This window comes from Carettochelys insculpta, chromosome 1 (genome assembly GCF_033958435.1).
Source record: "Carettochelys insculpta isolate YL-2023 chromosome 1, ASM3395843v1, whole genome shotgun sequence".
Classification (NCBI taxonomy): Eukaryota; Metazoa; Chordata; order Testudines; family Carettochelyidae; genus Carettochelys; species Carettochelys insculpta.
Window position 1 is genome coordinate 264,413,984 of NC_134137.1, and position 21,634 is coordinate 264,435,617.

A 21,634-nucleotide genomic window follows, 5' to 3' on the forward strand; every position below is an offset into this window, starting at 1 on the left:
AGTGGGGCCCTTGGATGATAAAGATATAAAAGGAGCGATCAAGAAAGACAGTGCCATTGCAGAGCGATTAAATGATTTCTTTGCTTCAGTCTTCATGGCAGAGGATGTTACAGAGGTTCCTAAATCTGAGCCAGCCTTTTTAGGTGACAAATCTGAGGAACTCTCCCAGATTGAAGTGACATTAGAGGAGGTTTTGGAGTTAATTGATAAGCTGAATAGTAACAAGTCTCCAGGACCAGACGGTATTCACCCAAGGGTTCTGAAAGAACTCAAATGTGAAATTGCAGAGTTATTAACAGTGGTTTGTAACCTATCCTTTAAATCCGCTTCGGTACCCAATGACTGGAAGATGGCCAATATAATGCCAATATTTAAAAAAGGCTCTAGAGGAGACCCTGGCAATTATAGACCAATAAGTCTAACATCAGTACCAGGAAAATTAGTAGAAACAATAGTAAAGAATAAAATTGCAAGGCACGTAGAAGAGCACGAATTGTTGGGCAAAAGTCAGCATGGTTTCTGCACAGGGAAGTCGTGTCTAACTAATCTATTAGAATTCTTTGAAGGGGTTAATAAACATGCGGACAAGGGGCACCTAGTGGACATAATATACCTAGATTTCCAGAAAGCGTTTGACATGGTCCCACACCAATGAAAATTAGGCGGTCACGGGATAGGAGGAAAGATCCTTCCATGGATCGGGAATTGGTTAAAAGGCAGAAAACAAAGGGTTGGAATAAATGGTAAATTTTCACAATGGAGGGGGGTAACTAGTGGTGTTCCCCAGGGGTCAGTCCTGGGACCGATCCTGTTCAACTTGTTCATCAGTGATCTAGAAAATGAGGTAAGCAGTGAGGTGGCAAAGTTTGCAGATGACACCAAGTTGTTCAGGACAGTCAAAACCAAAACAGATTGTGAAGAACTACAAAAAGATCTCAGCAAACTGAGTGATTGGGCAGCAAAATGGCAAATGAAATTTAATGTGGGTAAGTGTAAGGTAATGCACATTGGAAAAAAGAACCCAAATTACACATACAACATGATGGGGTCAAATTTAGCTACGACAGATCAGGAAAGGGATCTTGGAGTTATAGTGGATAGTTCTCTGAAGACATCCACGCAGTGTGCAGCGACAGTTAGCAGAGCAAATAGGATGTTAGGAATTATTAAAAAAGGGATCGATAATAAGACAAAAAATATCATACTTCCCCTATATAAAACTATGGTACGCCCACATCTTGAGTACTGCGTGCAGATGTGGTCTCCTCACCTCAAAAAGAGATATATTGGCATTAGAAAAGGTTCAGAAAAGGGCGATTAAGATGATTAGGGGTTTGGAACTGGTCCCATATGGGGAGAGGCTAGAGAGACTGGGACTTTTCAGTCTGGAAAAGAGGCGATTGAGGGGCGATATGATAGAGGTATATAAAATCATGAATGGTGTGGAGAAAGTGAATATAGAAAACTTATTTACCTTTTCCCATAATACAAGAACTAGGGGACACCAAATGAAATTGATGGGTAGTAGGTTCAAAACTAATAAAAGGAAATTTTTCTTCACACAGCGCACAGTCAACCTGTGGAACTCCTTGCCGGAGGAGGCTGTGAAGGCCAGGACTCTATTAGGGTTTAAAAAAAGAGCTCGATAAATTTTTGCAGGTTAGGTCCATAAATGGCTATCAGCCAGGGGTAAAGTATGGTGCCCTAGCCTTCAGGGCAAGGGCAGGAGATGGATGGCAGGAGATAAATCACTTGATCATGGTCTTCTGTTCTCCTTCTCTGGGGCACCTGGCATTGGCCACTGTCAGCAGACGGGATACTGGGCTGGATGGACCTTTGGTCTGACCCAGTCTGGCCATTCTTATGTTCTACTCTAACTTTTAACTTCCCCACCTCACCCCACACCCCCCTTCTGCCTCCCCTCTGCTTTTCTGATTTGCCAACCTTGATAATTTTTTTGGACCTCTGTGCTTTATATATTGAGTCTGTTCTGGTGTGGCTGGGATCTGAAGAAGTGGGTCTGTCCCACAAAAGGTCATCACCTAATAAATTATTGTGTTAGCCTTTAAAGTGCTACATGACTGCTTTTTTGTTTTGACGGAATACTGATGTATAATTTTCAGGCTGTGCTTATGTGCTTCGCTAAGTCAGGATTTGCACCAAGAATCCAGATGCAATGGGAACCGTGCAGTAATGGGACACGTTAGTTGCTATCCTATCAGTATGTCTCCTGAGGAGACAACAGCATGTTCGTTATTTGTTGCTGCCACAATAGGAAACTGTGACTAATTGCTAAGATAATTTTTTCACAAGATATTCATAAACTTGTCTCCTCACTGTACTTGCTGCCAACTTGTTTTAACAGTTGTTAACAGGATTTGCTTTACATGCAGTTGAAAATAGAATCAAATTAATTAGAATGAATCAGATTTGACCATTTTGTTACATCTTCTAGATCAGCGTTTTAATGACTTCCTTGAGATCTCCCTGACACAATTTAGGAAGGCAGCAAGCACATCCTTGGTATCAATAGGATTGAGAAACACAGTTCTAGACATCACCTACAAATTAGAAGGTGCTGAAATCAAAATGCCATAGGAAATTTTAAAAACAAAATTAAATAATGCACAATAAAATCAGCTCAAGTACTGTGTAGACTAAACCTTACATTAAGTGGAAACAATCCCTGTATCCACCTTCACTAAGAGTCAGATGGCAGTTCCCCAGGATTTACATGGCTCGTGAACAATGCCCTTGACTTGTTATTACTATGTAAACACCTCCCTTTTTCTAAATCAGCTGAGAATTGGCATGTCTGTGAAGCCCAGACAACATATGTTTTTTATAAATGCTTTCTACATGTGCAACTTACAAATGATAGAACTTTATCTACCCTATGCTGCTTTTTGACAGCCGCTATAACTTTAATAGGGAAGGAGTCTTACTTGTGTGTTCCATTTTTGTTCCCACAGGAACACTTTGAAGGTAACCACTGAGCTAAAGGAGTTTGGGAAAAATACAACTTCGGCATAACCTAACCCCTGACTTTGAAGTAATGCCTGAAGCAGTTACATTTTGACAGGACTTCAATTCGTGTGAATGATCAAGAACTCTTGAATAAGGCTTTTTTTCCCCCTCTCTCCAGTGACATTTGCCTGCCCTAAGCACTGCAGGCCAGCCCCCATTCCCACCATCACAAAATGAAGGAGAAAAAGTAACCAAAGACACTCAAAACAAATTTCAGTCTTAAATATATAGTAGCATCATACGCTCGCAGGTCTAAATGGCACTTGTGCTGCACACAACAGAGAGAGGGGCAGTCCAAAGCTGGACCAGCTCCAAAAGAGCTTCCTATTGCAGAGTAGCAATCTTCCTGAAATCCCCAAGCCTGCTTTTCATGCTTTTATTGGGAGGTACTTATCCCCCAACACCATCTGTCATTCCCAAACCATGAGACAGTGCTGGAGGTGGGAACCACGTGCCCCCCAAAAGGAGTAGATAGTCTTTTCACTCCCCTCAGTGCAAGAGCTGTACACCAGTGCCTGATCATAAGGCAGAGAACATACTCAGGAGGGAAAATGCCTTGTATCCACTCCATTCAATACCCAGCACAGGGCCAAGTGTCATTGAACTGCAACAGGCAAGATTTATGTGATGTTGTTTGCAGGAAGCCCTTGCCATTCCTGCGGGATATGTTTTTGGGATCACTGTTGTAGAAAAATCCTCTGAGGTGATTTATATGTCCCTGTCCATGAGCTGTGGTGTCTGTGTGGTTGCCCTGCATCCTGACCAAACAGCCCTTAAGCTAAGCATTTAAAAATTTATAATCTGCTTTACCAGCAGTGGTGACATATTTCCCTCACAAACCACATCAAAATTAGATAAATTGTAAAGTATATTTACTGTTAAAATGGTGTTTAGATACACAAAATGGCCGCTGGAAAATGACAGTTAGAAAATGACAGTTGCAATTAATATTCAGCGGGCTATGAATATGTATGAAGTTATGGTTTGAAAGGTTTCAAACTGATTGGTCAATTTAGAATCCTTATACATATGTAATAGTCAAATGCCCCTTTGATACATTGTGGCACTGAGGAGGACCTAGCAGGCAGAAGTTGTCAAACAGGTCCACCCAGGCTGCATATATTCAGGAGAGCAGCCCTGCTTGGGGCATTCCAGACCTGACCTCGGAGGAGAGCAGACAAAGAAGAAAGAAGACTACAGAGAAGGACTGAGCTAAGAGCTGGACTGAGCCTGTAGCTGAACGTTGCTGGTGGAAGAGCCGAAGCTGACTTGTGTGTCAGTCATCGCTCGCTAGCCGCCGTGGGCCGACGAAGAACAGAAGAGTTCCAGTCTACAAAGAGGTAAAAATCACTAGTAAGGCTCCGGTTCTTTTATCCGGAGGGTTTGCCTGGCAGACTGCACCGCCTAAACAACGGTGCCCTGCACGGGGAAACGGCAGCAGCGACCCTGCCCTTCCAGTCACCGACCCTAGCGCAGGCCGGTGCCTGAAATATCACGGTCGTTCCTAAAAAACACAGGAGGTTTTTGTTAACCAAGCTGGTTTTTCCTCCTGGCTCTCTTTTTCTTCCTCCTTTACTATCTGACCTGACGCAGCTGCTGTACAAGCACGCCGTGAAGGGCATAACTTCCTAGCTCGAAGAGAACTACAGGCCCAGCGCCTGGATTACAGAGCAGGAATAAGGAGGTATTTGTGGTCTGGGTTTAAAGTCAATATAAGTAATTAGGTGAGCAGTTAATGTTTTTATATAGTTTTGTAACAGAGTGGATTGGGACTTCCCCAAGTCCATGATCTGCGTCTTATATTTTGTACCCCTTGTCTCTTTGTAAAGGCACAGGAGGCCAATGCTATTGGTCTAGCCTAAAACTATTACATGCACACAGAAGAATAGTTAGGCAAACTGCTTTATAATTATAATCCAGAGCTATAAGCTCCCCCCTATTTAGGAGGGTAGAGCTGTCAGGGATAACCCTATAAAGGGAAAACCCTGGTGTTCTTAGTAACCCTTTAAGGGTAATGAAGGTCTGCAATAAAGGGCTACCATAACAAGGTGGTCGAAATACGCAGTACCTTTTTGAGGGGATAACCTTTAACTAGGAAAACCCCACTATTTAACTAAGGGGATAACCTCTCAGAAGGAAACCCCACATATACTGGGCTCTCCCCTGCTTGGCCAGCAGGGCAACCCACTTAACTAGAGAATTGACCTAGCTTAGCGTAGGCAAATTCTTATTCTAAGTAAGATCTGCTCCCCGCGGTAGTCGGCCAAGGGTTGAGCGACCTGGTGAACCTCAGGAAGATCCAGGAATAAATAGATACAATACAGCTCTGAAGTTATCCTTTCCATTTTACAGCACAGCCCGTCCCGGAAGCGCAGTAAGTAGCTAAGGGGTTAGATAGCAGTGCTGTTATAGCAGTTACCTATTGTTTAAGGCTATAAGCCAATTAGTATTTAAATCCTGTGCTTATTTCAGAAAAACAAGGGTCCATACATTTTGTGTCACCTAGCTTACCATAATCCACACTTCTACTTTGTTAAATAAACCCTTTGTCGCTGTTTGAACCTAACACCTTGTCCGTATTTCTTCCTTGGGTAAACACATCGCAGCAGCGCAGTTCACACACCCTGAAAACCCTGTTGTGATTAGACCCACCGTAGACGGCGAGCAGGGTCGCGGGGTAAAATCCTGGGAGCACTGGTAAGGACTCAGTTTTAGTCCAGTCCATTGCTCTGGTGTGACTGACTTAGCCTAATCAATATTCAAATTTATTCTTACGTCACTCACATCCTCGATAACTGTTAGCTGATGGTTGGGTGGGATACCACCTATGCCCTCGTTTTCATCCAAGTCTTCAACAGCTAGGACAGAGTCCCTTTGCAGCGGGCAGCCTGGGCAGGCTGATTGATGCCCCAGGGTCTTAACACCCGAGTCTTTAACTGCTACGACGGAGTCCCTTTGCAGCGGGCAGCCAGAAAGGCTGACGGGTGCCCCACAGGTTGTACTGACAGCCTCCTACACCCATCTCTTTAACTGCTAGGACAGAGTCCCTTCGCAGCGGGCAGCCAGGAAGGCTGACAAGGTGCCCCAGGAGTCTGCTCCGTGGAGGCAGCACAACTCAGCACTTGGCTCTCAATACGCCCCACCAGTGACCAGGCTGTTACAGCTGAAAAGTAGCTGGGCTCTTTGTTTTGTGTTCGGTTTGCACAGTAACAGGAGGAGTCAGGTTACCACTTAGTCAATTACTTGTTTATTTAGCTAACAAGTTAAGCTCTTATGGTTACAAGATTACAAGGTTTATACTTTGACTACAAATAGCTAGCATACACTTTAATTCATAGATCTATATTTGTTAAATGTGCGCAAAAGCAAAAGGTAAAATACCTGGCAGGTCTTATTCTCACCCCTGCGTTACCAGCGTGGCGTGGCCAGTCTTCTCTCAATCCCTTGGGAAGAAGTCTTTGGTTTTTTTTCCCCCTTGAGGAAACGGGCATCCCCTGGGACCTCAGGAGGCAAAAACCCTCCCGTCCGGCAGGCAAAGGTAATTGGAGCTCAAAAAGGGGTCTGCCAGACCCTCCTCTTATACCTCTTGGGTCATGTACATTTTTTCCTTATCTAAAAGGGTGCCAATTGAATTAAATCGTCCCGTGATGCTGGTTCTCACAGGGAGTCCAAGGGTTTAGTTAGCACCTGTGAGGTGGAAACAATTTAGGGCATTTTTTTCTTAATGGGCCGGAGATTCCTCCGTCTGGGACCAAGTGGGCATATTAATCACTGGTACCAGCCAAGGGGAGCCTGAGGCCCTGGTGGTCTGTTAGTCCGTTGTCCTTTGTTGTCTGGTTTCAGCCCATTCAGGGTCAGCCTGGCTCTTGCTCCGGAGCATCAAAGACTTGTGCAAGGAGATAAGCACATCTGCGCTCTCAGGCATTCCAAGACTGGGCTGTTCCTTTTAACCCTTTCGTGCCTGAAGCACCTAAGGGAAGCCAGATGGAGCATAGCAAAAGCATGGGGGGGAGGGCTCTGTCTGGCTGCAACCGTGAATGGCAAAATCCATGAATATTTGGGGTAGAAAATGTTCCTGACACAAAATAATCACATTTTCTGTATAAAATGATATACTAGATTAATATTTATATGTGATAAACAAATGCCATATCTAAAATGTCTCAGTATGGCATTTTGTAGCTTCCATTTCTCCTTTAAACTTTCAGACCCCATTACTAGAGTGCACTGAAAAAAGTGTCAGCATGCAGCATCATGTGCTTGGACTGGTGCGGCACAGCATACTACAAATATGTAAAACCACGAATGGTAAGGGCGCCCTGTGTTTAGTACAGCTGCTACATATGAAAAAGCAATAACCTATTAGCTGGGCTTTTTTTTTTTTTTTTTTTTTAAAAAAGAACACACACTAGGATAAGCCTTTCATTAAACTGTAAAATCGAAATCCAAGTATGTGCACATGCATGCATGGATTATATATGATGTCATATATAGTGGTCCATGAACATTAAATGTGAAAATGTGCAGGTATGGTTCCATTTCTGCCAAGGCGATCTGGCAAAACAAATTAGGCCAAATGCTGAAGGAAACATTTTGTTCTCAAACAATCTCACTAGAAATCTTTTGAAATGTTGATAGTAATTACAATTTCTACACGTTATGTACACACAAATACAGTACTTCAAATCAGCTAAAAATCTATCCACAGCTTTCTAAGTCATGCACGCTTCATAAGACTATGCAATAGGGTCAGCTACTGTCCAGGGACATGAACATCCTCCTACACAAAGCCAAAATACCCCACAGTACAGTGCTGAAAAATAGGAATGAAGAAGACAAAAAAGTGTCACCCTTCCCAACACACTATGCCCTAGCCTGTACCTCTGTATATACCTCAACAAGTGGGAGAGGAATTTACAGGATTGCCAACCCTAGCTTATTAGAGAGCAGCATCTGGAACCCCTGATCAATAACAGCATAGGTATGTGAGGGTTGCTCTCTGATTTAGCCAGTTGTAGACTGGCCTTCAACTTAGAAATGTTTGATTTAATGTCATCCTTTTGTGCAGTTGTTTTAAGGTAGAAAATACCATTAAAGGTCTAAGAGTCTGATGGTACTAAGCCTAACTCAGCATAATCCCTACATCAAGACCATCATTTCTGTTGAGCTAAAGCATGTCAGCTAGAAAGATCTCTCTCCAGCATTGTCTTCTCCTTGACTGAGCTCTGAAAGGGAACTCCACTAAGGAAGCTTTGTCTTCAGGCCAACCGGACCCTCTCAACTTTTCCTCCATATCAGTCGAGGAAGGTGTCCCCTTATGGTGGTCATAAAATGGATTGAGTAAGTGACTCTACCCCAGGAAAGAGGACAGGTGTCATACAGTCACTACCACAGGAAAATGCCTCTGTTCAAATTAGGCAGCTTAGCTGGATTGAACCTCTATATAAATGTAAGATGATAAAAAACAAGGGTCCCTCAGGCTGATGCCACGTGAAGAGTACATCTGGACAGTGAGCAAACACAACAAGAGTACCACCACCATGGTATTATCCCTCCCACATCAAAGATGACCCTGCGTAGGAGCTTTATGACCACCTGTCCAGTTTAGAGTGGAGCACCTGGAAGTTACTGGCAATGCAGAGCTTAACCCTTCATCACTGAAGTCAATAGGTGCTTTGCCAGTCAACTAAATGGTAGCAGAATCAAAACTAATGATCGCAATGCATTCACACTGGACTTAGCACTTCTTTGCACATGGCACTTCTCCTGTAATTTGGAAGTATACCCCTGTGCTCCTCAAGGAAGAGAAGGGGCAAGGGAGACTGTAAGGCGAGTGTGATGTTGCACCTCCATATTTTCATAAATTATGTTTTGAATACACATAACGTGGCATGTAACCTATCACTGGAGAGTTTGCAATCCCCCCCGAAGGTGTATTTTCTATTTGTGCATATCATTCTTGTACTTGAAGTTAAAAATATGAAGAATAAATCTAGCATTGATCTAAGCATGCTAGTGAAAGCCATTAGTGGTACTTAAAGAACTTAATAGCCTGGTGCTTCCCGAAAGTCTGAAGTCCAGTGAAACTATAAGCCTGAACTATAGTTGGTCCTACTAAGACATGGGGCCAGGTCACCTGCTGCTGGAACCCAATTTGTATGTAGTACTTTTCCATGGATGTGTGAAAGGGTTGAAGCTGAACACAAAGGATTCATGCCTTGGGCAAAATTTCTAAGTAGGGAACCAAACAATTGGGGAGTTGGCTGTTGAGAGACACCTAGACACTAGCTGTTTACAGACACGATGATTGTTGGAAAAAAAGCTAAGACTCAAAAAAGGAGAAGGATTAGGCCCAAACTAGATGGCTGCCTAGCTTGTGAGAAAGTTATCAGAATTACTGTTAGGGTAACAAATGACACATAACAAGTTTCTTAAAATATTGAGCTTGGTTGGAGTGTTTCATCTTAATTCTGCTTAGTAACTTACTTTGACCTTTCTGTTATCACTTGCAACCATTTAAATTCTACTTTCTGTACTTAATAAAAACACATTTGTTTACTATTAAACCCAGTATAAATACTTGTGGGTTGGTGCCTTTGTTCCCACACTAAGGAGAACTGAGCTCCAAGATCACTCCATTCTGAAGCAGAGACTCTGGCCTCAACTCATCATGTGTAGTTCATTGCATCACACACTGCTCAGATACCATTGCCAAATTCATGCAGAGAAAGAAGAGTTACATTAGCATTTAATTTGGAAATACCTTGATCTATCAATGTAATAAAATCTGTTCAAGAACATTAAAGAGGGTGTATCCCTATGGTATGCAGCTAAGGAATTCTTTGGTTCCCACTATGTAAGTGAGCATTTTAAAGTTACAGCTTACCATGTAACTATGTGGTATAGGATGGACCTTTGTCTTATGTCTCTGTCCAGGTAAACGGGTAAAAAACAAAATCCTAGGCCTAAGGAAAAGTTCACTTTTCCCCTACGCAGAGGGCTAATAGTGCATAAACCATAGGATTCAGTCTCCTTTCTTCAGGGAGGGAGAAAACAGAAAAATCTGCATAGCCTTCTACAGGGTCCTAATTTTTCATGTCAGTTTTCAGCCTTAACCTCTACAAAACACTGCAGTTAAACAGAATTCAGCAATTAGCCTTTTTGACATAGAACTAATAAAGACTCATGGCACAAGAGTGACTTAAAAATGGAATTGTTTCAGATAAAACTCAAAGCTGGTTATGTTATATAAAAGCCCCAAGAACACTTGGCACTTTCATGGTCCCTTTCCTCCACTGAGACACACTCTCTCCCCCCGAACCCCTTTTCTTCTTTAAAAATCTCACTATTTAAAGATACTGTAAACCATAATAGGAGAGTTTGTGTTTTTCTTGACCTTGTTTTCCCTGGACAGCTGGTGTTTAATTTTCAGACTGACAAAAAATACATTGTCGAAAGGAGAACTGCAAAGCCTAAAGATGATAATTTGTTAGAGCAAACAGTTCTTAAAACAAATTCTGTTACAGTATCCTAAAGCTCATTAAAAATCTTGGAGAAGTGGAAATTTAGAGGCAGGTTCTTATATATTTGTACAAATTAATGTAAAAGGGGATGCCAACTGAGCAATTAAGTTTTTTCTGGTTTTCCTTTTTGTAAGCACATTTTCATATAAATCATGCAATTATATCTGCAAATGGCCAATTAGGTAAGTCTGTGCAAGATTTTACTACTTTATAGAATGGAGACTGCTTACAGTAAACTCTAAGATTCATCTACCAAATGCTAGAAAAATACGCACCTGTATTCCAACAGTGGCCTACCAGCACCAGTGCTAATAAGTGTTAAAATGTTAACTAGACAGCTCAAATACTTTCCTCCAGCATGCCTTGAAAACCCATTGGAACCAAAATGTCCACATCCTACCAGCGTTTACACTGTGGCATGCTCTGATGCTGTTGCACTAGGGTTGGAAGATAATTTTTGTAGGATACCTGAAAACTAGTGCTACTCTACTTTGAACGTAATGAAGCATAGACCCAAAATAGCTTCTTCAGCACCACATTTGTTGACTTCTAAAACTAGAGGCAACTGTACTAATCCCCTCAGAATGTTAACATTGACATATACCAGAAAGGTACGGAAGTTTGTACTCCAATGAAAAACACCTTCCCCTTCACCTCTACTATGTTTTATGGAAAATGAACAGAAGTTTCTACTAAGCAGCGAAGGTACAGTTCATTAGGAATGACACATGAACATACAAATATTGATAGGTCTTTGCAGGCAAAACAGCAGAAAACTAACTGGTTTTAATACTCAAGAAATTAATGCAACTACTATTCACACAATTACAAGCTCTGACCCCACAGAGTAGCCTAACATAAAAACCCAAGCTTAACCATTGTGGGAAATGTACAAGTGTACAGTACAGTAGAATATTATAGATGTGTTGAACAATGAAGACAAGGTCAGCCCTCCCCCGCCCACCGCACCCGCAGCAGCTGCTACCTCTAAACTGGCTTTAAATAAGATCCCCAAGAAATGGCAGCAAACATTCATGTTTAGCAAAACTGTTAATCAAAAGGCTCTCCTCCTTCCAGGACATATCACACTGCATAGAAGTGCTGTTTGCTGTGCCTTCTAGCACTGCAATGGTAGAGACTTTTCCAGCCACCATCAGGTTACATGTGTACTCACCTGAGAGAGGACCAGGATCAAAACATATTCAAAAGGATAGAGTCACCGTGATCAGTCATCATCAGAAGACAGTACCCATGAGGATTACACTGAAGCTATGCTGCATGATCAAGGGTAGTATTAAAGCCAGATGGAAGTTAGAATTTTTAACTGAATTTGAAATAGCTTATTACATAATCTTTCAGCTCTAACTTCCAGACTCAGCCTGGTGGTGAGACTATAACAAGTAAGAACCAAACAAACAAACTGGAAAAAAAAAAAAGTCATCCAAATAAGAAGAAATGCCGATAAACAAATCACAATTCATTTTATTGTACTCAAAAAGCATTGTCAGAGCTCCTCCATCTGGGAGGAAAGGTTTGTCAAAAGCAGAGACTTTTAAGGAAAGGAAAGAAAAGGGAAATAAGCGTGCGGGGGTGGGGAATTGGTGCGAGAGGAGTGGAAGTAAAACTAAACAGAAAAAGCACCAATGAAGACAGCATCAAATATCTGCTACAGGTTGCACCTCACTGGTCTGACATGGTTGGGACCTGACCACTCCTGAATGAGAGCATTTCCAGGTCCAGGGGAGATCTCCTGCATGGGTCCTCAAGCACCTGCTTTGGCTCCCCACCACCACTTCCTTGCCCAGCAGCTGTGGAGCTCCCTGCTGACCCAGGCTATGCTGCTGCAGGGCTGCCATGGGGTTCTAGCATCAGGCTTCAGAGAGGCTCTGTCTCAACAGGGATTCAGCTACTGGGGCTCTCGTCCACCCTACGTGCAAAGCTCCAGCCCAGGCCCAGGGCACCATGGGGCTGCAGCAGGGTTCCTGAAGGTCCTGTGCCTGGAGCTCCAGCCCAGGGCTCCTGCCAGCCCCCCCACTCGGGAGTCCCATGGAGCTGCAAGAAGGTTCCCAACAGCCCCATGCATGGAGATCCTGTCCCAGCCAGGGACTGCAGTGGGGCTCTAATCTGCTTCATACATAGGGCTCCAGCCCTGGTTCTGGGGCTGCAGGAGAGCTCTGGCAGGCCTCACTACCACAGAGCTCCATACCCTGCAGGGCTCTGATCTGTCCTGAGCTCTCAGGGCTCCAGCCCCTGGTTGCCGTAAGTCCCAACTTCAGCCTCCACTGGGCTTTGGCTTCCTCCCTGGTCCCCATGGGGCTGCAGTCCCAGCTCCACACTGCCACTACAGGGGCTCTGGCCCTAGTCCCTTGCTGGTGTGGGCTGCTACTGGGTTCTGTCCCCAAGCTGCTCACACCTCCTTGCAGCTGGCACTCTCCAGTCCAGGAGCATCAGTGGTTCTGCTAGACAACAGATGATGCCAGCCAAGACTGCTGATATAAGGAGGTGCAACCCATACTAAATATTTAACATTATACTCTGGTTCACTTTCCTTTTTAGTGTACATGTATTTGGTGAACAGTTGAAAATTTACATCAGCTTCAGGTCATGTATTGTAAGTTTCAGGATAAAGACTTTTTTTTTTTTTTTTTTACTGTCAAATTAAGAACATCTGAAATAGATTGTGTAAAAAGAACAGAGATAACCCTATACGTTGTAATATGGCTATGAAACAGTTGTGCAGCAAAACATAACTGTGAACACAAAGTATTTATAAATTAAGGTTCACTGTATTAGCATGGTGTTAAACTGTAGGAATAATACATTGTAAGAAAAAAAGAAAAAAAAAATCAAACCAAATCTAGGGAATCCATTATTTTAACACCATAACCTTGAACTTTACTCCCAGGCCAGACATCAGAAAGATTTACCCATAGGTTTCTGAACAGTTTGGGAAACTGATAATGGATTACTGAACACCTTGCCTCTTGGGTGTTAACAACTATCTCTGTCTTAGATTTAAACAGTCTAATTCAAATGAAATTGTAGACAATGGGAGTCTTCTCACTGATTTCAGTAGGTCTTGGATCATTCCCTCCTAGTTGTTGACAGCCATACTATGCTCTTTGTGAAAAGAAATGTTATCAGGCTAACTCCCAAGTATCTGTGACCCAAAAGCCACCAGCACTACCCTTATTGTTGGTGTTTCGCTGTCAATTCATTCACTGGTCTTTCTGCTAAGGTTCAGCTACTCTGCTCTCTAAGGGTAAAGGCAGGTTGGTGTGAAGGAAGCATGCACTATTGCATTCTTCTATACTAGTTCAGTGGTGAGAGAACTTCAATCTCCAGAGCTGTCTATATCCTTGCTCATGGAGCCACAAAGTCCAGCAAAATGATTGTCCATCTCCTCTTGGCATTAGCCACGATGGCCAGGAAGAGGGTCAGAAAGGTTGGGGTCAGAGGGTGTTATTGCAATTGCAGAGCCACTTTTCCATTTCCTTCATGCACCAGAAGCATTCCAAGAACTTCTTGTAAGAGAAGTGGGGTGGGTTTGGTTTTCTCTACCGGATGTCCCCTTCTGGATTCCCCTTCTTGACCCTGTGAACTACATATCCATCCTTCTCTCCCCCACCCCGCTTCTTTTTGTCCCAAATAAACTGTCCATTTCTCTGTCCCTCTCCATCTTGATTTAATGGGATTGCAAATAGGCTTTAAGGGCAGAATTTTCATTTCGTTATAGGCTATGTTCACTGACGTTAAAACAAGACATCTGCTTAATGTCCTTTGAAACTTGTTTTTATAGTTATTTTTAAATTCAGAAGAGAAAGTTCTTTCCAAGCCTATTAGAGTAAAACTACTGTTTAAGGAACAGCACTAACAACTATACTGAAGTGCTATCTTAGTCATATACCATTTGAGTGCCAAAAGCAAGTTTTACTCCCCCCCACTTTGGTTACTAGATTTGCAGAAGAGTTAAAAGAAAGCAACCCTCAGATTTTATGCTTTAGTAAGGCTACATCCACAGCACAGCAGAAAGTTAACTTAAGGTATGTAACACCTGCTATGTGAATAAAGTAGGTGGAGTGGACGTCCCTTTAGTTATCACAGGAGGTTGACTTAAAGGGTTAATGGGAGAATCACTTCTGTCAACTTACCTTACTCTTGTTCGGAATTAAAGTAAAAGGGTTGACAAAAGCAAGTGATGGGGTTGATCTGGCAGGCCTTCACTGGGCCCACTAAATCAACCACCAGTGGATTGATCTCAGACCTTCAGTCCCCTGTAGTAATGTATATTTAGTCCCAATTCCAAATCAGCAACATTGTGCAAATCCATGAGAAAAAAAGGGAGTGGCTAACATAACAGATCTACAGAACCTCTAACCAGTAACAATGACCAAAATATATTTAAGCTGAGTGCTTTCTAAGACTCCAGGATGAGTTGAAGGACTGGCTGTTAGAAAGTTACAGACATGCATTTACTTGAACACATTTTATAATGGAAATTACTGACAAGCATTGGTCCTCAAAATCTTTTATAAATTTAAAAAAAAAGGAAAAGAAAAGGTCACTTTCCAAAACAGAACCACATTTTAACTAGCCTTAGAGGTTAGCACTGGACTCCATAAAACTACTCCTCTCCTAAGAGCTACTTAAAAGCACTGCCTCTCACTACCATAATTCTTGATCTGGCAAGAGATGGAAACTGTAATTTAAAGATGCAGAGTACAGAAAAAACATTTTGTGAAGTAGTCAGTTTTCCTGTTTTGTTTGTTTAAGACAGAAAGGAAAGGGAGAGAGTAAACAGCAGCAAATCGAGTAAACTAAGCCAACTTTTTTTAAGCCAAAAACCTACATTCAGGATTGCAGAGTGGGTATGGCTATTTCCCCAACCCCCACCATGCCAGCTTGCTGATGTCTAGACACCCACAGAAAAAAGTACCTTGACTATGAATATTTTACTTTTAGTTCAAGGTTCTAGTAATACAGGCCTTTCAGTTTTGTTCTCACTGCTCTTATTCAGAGCATACACAGAATAAATTATGTCTGATACGTGTGTATTAATCTGTAAACTGTATGCTGAAATTAAAGATTTATATTTTGAAATCTGCTTTATTTTAGTCTTAGCCTGCTCTAATGTGAATTGTTAAATAACTTGAAGTTTTTAAATTGCTTGACTTTGCTTTGTTTTTCAAACGAACAAAATTTTCAGAACATACTAGATACGGTCACAAATTTTGTTTCAGTGTCAGTTCAAATTTTACAGAGCATCCCAAATAATTTCTCTTGATGTCACAGCTATGAGAAGGGCATGACAATTAAAAGACATGTAAGGGATAATATCAAATGTCCTTGTTATAATGTGATGATTCTTTTGACTCTTGCTATATTATGACCCAAAAATCCACCAGCTCTCTGAATTATATGCATAGAACAGACTGAACAAATTCCATGGTTGGAATTATAACTTTATTCCAGAGGAGGATAATGACTGGTGCTTCACACAGGGTCTTGCTTCTGCTAAAACCGCTTTATCTTCACTTACACAACAGTGTAATTGAATGTAATGGCTGAGCCACCCATTCCAACTTCGATATAGTCTGCAAATGCATCATTTTCTTAAGCATCCTAAGTGAATGCTCCCAGCTCTGAAAAGTATATTGGATGCTGCTTTCATTTCAATTTTTGCTAAAGAGATCAACTTCTGTTATACATTTTATTCTCAACAGGGTAAATCCACCCCTTCCTCCAGAGGGAAGGTGTCCATCTCCAGTGATGTTCTAATAGGCAAGTGGAGAGTGGATGTTTACACACAGAGAGCATGCACCCCACACAAGGAGTCAAGTACCACTTGGAAAGAGCCTCCTATCCATAATTTGCCGGAAGTGGGTCCAAACCACACACCTCTGCTCAGGTCCTGCCATCCTCCAGCTCCCCCACTGCTGATAATGGTGGGGGGAAAAAAACCCACAAAGGTCTCATAGAGGCTGCTTTGGCCTTTGAGATTAATTAGTCTTCACTCTGCAGCCAAATAACAAATAAGGGATTCCTTCCATATCCAACACCCAGGCTATGTACTGATCAAGTTAAAACTGTACAGTAAACACTCTGAAATAGATATACTTCAGGACCAAATCCTGGAAACAAAAATGAGAATTGTCAAAAAGGACTATCTGCATACGTAAATCAAGCATGATTTTATCCTTAATAAGTGTTAGCAGTATAGGCAAATACTAGTTCAAATTCAAAGACAAAAAAAGTATATTGCATTTCATTGCAGATACTTTGTTAAAAATCAGAAGCACTTCTCTATCTCATGCAGTGTAGGCCCTCTCCTGCCATCAGCTCCATAGGTGATGATCTTGGCACTAATGCAGAGCCCTACTGAAGTCAATGGTTCTCCATGTAGTAATGGGTTTGCCTGTGCAAACCGAGTACCTCTTCAAGACAGGGTTCTTGTCTTCAGACCTGCCCATAAAACACCAAGAACACTGTACCTTTACGCAAATGAAAATAAGAAATTGCGTATTTATTAATGGGTTTCATTTTATACTAAGGGTACACTTACAACTAGTTTATGCAAGGTTTTTTTTTTTTTAATATAAATTAAATTGTTTAGTTAATGATTGTTATAGTCAATTTATTGACCTATTGGATTTTGTCAATCTATAATGCACCTTCCACTGATCTGCTTAAAGCCAGCTATAATTGTTATAGCAGTATAACACATACCGCTTATGTCTGTAACATGCTTGTAAATATTTTATAAGCATGGTATAATGTAACCCATAAATCTTCTCATAGCAATAGTAAGAGTTCATGACCTTAAAATTTTATTTTATTTTAGTTTTTTTACACTATACAGCAAGGGTTTGATCAAAACACTAAAAATGTAGGAAAATAACCAAAAGGACATGGATTAATTACATGCACTTGCACTAACTCCATCTGCTGCCTCTTTATCTTCCAGATTGTTTTCTTTTTTTTTTTTTGGGGGGGCAGGGGGTTGGGGAAGGACTGGGAACACAACTATCAGTTACATTGCTGCTGCCCAACCTGCCTTCTTTCTTTTGCTACTGAAGACTGTTCCCTGCCTGTTCTGCATATGATGCACCAGGGCAGCTAATGCAAAACACACTGTCTGGGTCTGAAACCAGTGACTGACACCAGACTGGCAGCTATAAGACAGTAAGAGACGTAGCATATTTAAGGGAGACCCTTTAAGGAGGATCCTTTTAAAAAGTAGTTTAAAAAGTCATAGTAGTAATTTTCTAGGTCATTATTGGGGCTCTTAAGCATGCTTGGCTTTATCTTAAATTCTTGACTCCCCTCACCCCCTTCTGCCCCTCTACTCTCTGATTCGCTCACCTTGATAATATTTTGTCTGATTTCTCAACCTTGATTACTATTTTTGGTTTTCTGTGCCTTAAATATGGAGTCTGCTACGGTATGGCTATGGTCTGAAGAAGCAGGTCTGTCCCACGAAAGCTCATCACCTAATACGTTATTTTGTTACTCTTTAAAGTGCTACTGGACTGGTTTTTTTCTCCTTTTAAAAAGTATTCGTAACACCTATCCTCTCAGAAGATTAACTGAAAGTGCTCAGCTGACAAAGGCTCCCTCCCTTACCCTACAGTACTGCAGAAAGGGAGATGTTAAGAGACGCTGGCGATTGTTTGTTTCTTTTGAGGAGAAGGTGAACAGGAAAAGATGATCGAGCCGTCCTGGAGCACCTTAAAGACTAAAGATGCGTGTCAGGTGATAAGCTTCCGTGGGAAAGCCTCACTTCTTCAGATCTGGAGTAATTGCTCCTTTCCCAGATCACCTCTTCTCACGAGGCATGTATCTCATTATACAAAGCCAACAAACCAGGGAGACCTGGCGTGGGGCTGCAGACGCTGTGAGAGACCCACCAAACCCCACAGCTGGCTGGTGCACCTGCCCAGAACCCCCGAAGTCCCTGCAACAGCGCTTCCCCCCCGCCCCACCGCCGGCCCGGGCTGCCCTCCTCTGGGGGCGCTCAGCCCCAGCACCCGCCTGTCACGCTCCAACTCAGCCCCTTGGCCGCTCGGCGCTGCAGGGAAGGCAGGCGCCCGGCTCCGGGCCGCTCACGCCACAAACACTGACTCGCCTCCCAGCCCCAACCATGCCCGGGGGGTGAGGCAGCTCGGGGACCCCGGAAACCCGCCGCCGACTTCGTCCCAAGGGCGGGAGCGGGTGGGCTGCAAGCCCCGCTCAGCCCTTTCCCGCCTCCTGCGCGGGCGCCAGGCGATGGCCCCGGCAGCTGTGCGGCGGGGGTGCTCACTGGTGGCCTTCCCGCCAGCTCCAGTCCCGCCGGCGCCCCCCGGCCCGGAGCGGGAAGCCAACGGAGCGCCCGCCAGGGGGCTCCCTCCCACGCGCGCCGACAGCCAGCAGGCGGCGCCCGGCTGCAGCGGAGGCGGCGGGCACTTACTTGAAGGTGAGGACGCAGAGCGGGCGGTAGGACTTGTGGCTGGTGTTCTCGGCCATGCCCTTGCCCCAGAAGTCGTTGGCGAAGAGGGCGGCCCAGGGCGCCGCCGCCCGCACGTCCGGGTTGTTCACGATGGCCCACACGTCGTCGTGCACGAACTCTCCCCGCAGGGAGTTGCCGTAGCACAGGGCGCACACCCCGGCCACCAGCAGCGCCGCCACCGCCGGGCAGCGGCCAGAGCCGGGCCGGGCTGGAGCAGCTGCAGGGTGGGGAGGCGGCGGCGGCTGCAGCGCTCGGTCCCGGCTCCTGGCGGAGGCTGTCACCATCCTGCCGGGCTGGCCGCTGGCGGACGCGGGGCATCCTCCTCCCGCCGGGCGCAGGCAGGCAGCGGCGCAGTGCGCATGGTGCCGCCGGGGCAGGCAGAGGCACAGCCCGAGCCGCTCGCGCTCTGCCGCTGCTCCGCCTGCCCAGCTGCAAATAAACAGCCGCCGTCCCTCCGCCCCGGCACGCATGCTCCTTGCTGCGCTCCCCGGCTCTGCACCTGGGCGCTCCGGGGGCGGATGGCGCGGGAGGGCGAGGGCCCGGGCTCTGGGCCCAGCGGAAGGAGCATCCCCTTCTCCCCTCTCCGAGCGGGGGGGAAGGGGAAGCAGCTGCAGCTCAGCCCGCCCGCCTTGCGTGGGGAGGGAGGCGGCGTCTGAGCTTCCTAAACGAGTGCTCGAGGCGGCCTCTGCCTGGCCTAACCCCCATTTTATGGATGGGGAAACTGAGGCTTGGGTCGGGGGCAGGTACTTGTTGAAGGTTACCCGCAAATCACCAGAGCCGGGGCTAGAACCAGCTCCGCTGAGCCCTAGTCCCATCCTGTAACCTTGAGAAATGCTGCCCCCGGCTAGATCTTTTATCATGTGTCTTCCCCTGCTCTATTAGCCAGCCCCTCTCCGGGCACAGCACTGCCTGGATATCAGCTTCCTCAGCAGGTGTGTCCATGTCTCCCCTAAGGTAAGGGGGAAGGGTAAGGTAATCAAAAGGCAAGGCATGCTTCAGATATCTCATGTTTCCGCACCTGGGACAAGAACAAAGCCCAGGAGATTGAACCCTGTAAGGTAACATGTCAAATGTAACAACCCACCATTCTCCCTCCAGACTGGCAGGCTCACAAAATACTAGGTGCTTCTGTGTAACTACCTAAGCGAACTTAACCACACAGCAACAGGTATACTGGGATACTACCAATGGGTATGCATGCATCACAACATCCTCCACCTTAAAATGTGCACTTACATTGGGACAGACCTCTATATCCATCCTTTTAGACATCTCTAAGATGAACAGTAAACTGTTCAAGATAGTCAACACAAAGGCAGACTGTGAAGAACATCAGAAAGATCTCATCAAACTGAGTGATTGGGCAACAAAATGGCAAATGAAATTTAATGTGGGTAAGTGTAAGGTAATGCACATTGGAAAAAATAACCCCAGCTATACTTATAGTATAATGAGGGCTAATTTAGCTACAACTAATCAGGAAAGAGATCTTGGAGTTATCGTGGATAGTTCCTTAAAAACATCCACGCAGTGTGCAGAGGCAGTCAAAAAGGCAAATAGGATTATAGGTATTATTTAAAAAGGAATAGAAAATAAGAGGAGGACTATCTTACTGCCCCTATATAAATCTATGATATGCCCACATCTTGAATACTGTGTACAGATGTGGTCTTCTCACCTAAAAAAAGATATCCTGGCACTGGAAAAGGTTCAGAAAATGGCAACTAAAATGATTAAGGGCTTGGAACAGGTCCCGTATGAGGAGAGGCTAAAAAGATTGGGACTTTTGAGTTTAGAAGAGAGGAGACTGAGGGGGGAGAAGATAGAGGTATATAAATTTGACAGGTGTGGAGAGCATGAATAAGGAGAAGTTATTTACTTGTGCCCCCAATACAAGAACTAGAGAACACCAAATGAAATTAATGGGTAGCAGGTTTAAAACTAATAAAAGAAAGTTCTTCTTCACTCAGTGCATAGTTAACCTGTGGAACTCCTTGCCAGAGGAGACTGTGAAGGCTAGGACTATAACAGAATTTAAGAAAGAGCTAGATAAATTCACAGAGGGTAGGTCCATAAAAGGTTATTAGCAAAGGGTAGGAATGGTGTCCCTGGCCTCTGATTGTCAGAGGCTGGAGATAGATGTCAGGAGACACATCTCTTGATCATTGTCTTCCATCCACCCCCTCTGGGGCACCTGGCACTAGCCACTGTCCGCAGACAGGCTACTGGGCTGGATGGACCTTTGGTCTGCCCCAGTATGGCCGTTCTTATGTTTTCATGTTCTTAACAGTTCCATTCTTAATTTCTCCTCGTATAGAAACTATTCCATATTCAAGTGTTGTTGCCATTCTCTGTACTTTCTCCAGTTCTAATATATATATTTTTTAAAAAGATAGAGTCCCCAGCCCTGCACATAGTACTCAAAGCTTAAGAGTATCATGAATCTGCTTTATTTACCCCTCTTCTATGGGTCCCTAACACTGTTAGCCTCTTTAGCTACTGCTGATACACATTTTGCTGCAGTGTTCACAGAACTATCTACACTGACTCCAAGATCTCATTATACCCTATCATTTTGAATGTATAGTTAGGATTATGT

The 21,634-nt window shown here is 44.0% G+C and overlaps 1 protein-coding gene and 1 long non-coding RNA gene across 6 annotated transcripts in view; one reads left to right on the forward strand and one right to left on the reverse strand.

Annotated features, from left to right (window-relative positions):
- Positions 1-19,603, reverse strand: part of TMTC1 (transmembrane O-mannosyltransferase targeting cadherins 1) — a 262,529-nt gene extending 242,926 nt beyond the window's left edge. For 3 of the 5 annotated variants that reach the window (XR_012647083.1, XR_012647084.1, XM_075006377.1), the window contains exon 1: positions 18,997-19,600. Coding sequence is in view for 3 of the 5 variants with exons in the window: in XM_075006377.1 (XP_074862478.1) it covers positions 18,997-19,505 (509 nt within the window). In the remaining 2 variants the exon portion in view is untranslated. Of the gene's footprint in view, positions 1-18,996 lie in introns of all 5 variants that reach the window. The other 2 variants (XM_075006402.1, XM_075006395.1) reach the window with 2 other exon arrangements.
- On the forward strand, positions 4,177-5,593 carry LOC142007216 (uncharacterized). Its single transcript, XR_012643905.1, has 2 exons — positions 4,177-4,367; positions 4,621-5,593. It is a non-coding gene; the product is annotated as an uncharacterized LOC142007216 (long non-coding RNA).
- Positions 19,604-21,634: the final 2,031 nt, after the last annotated feature.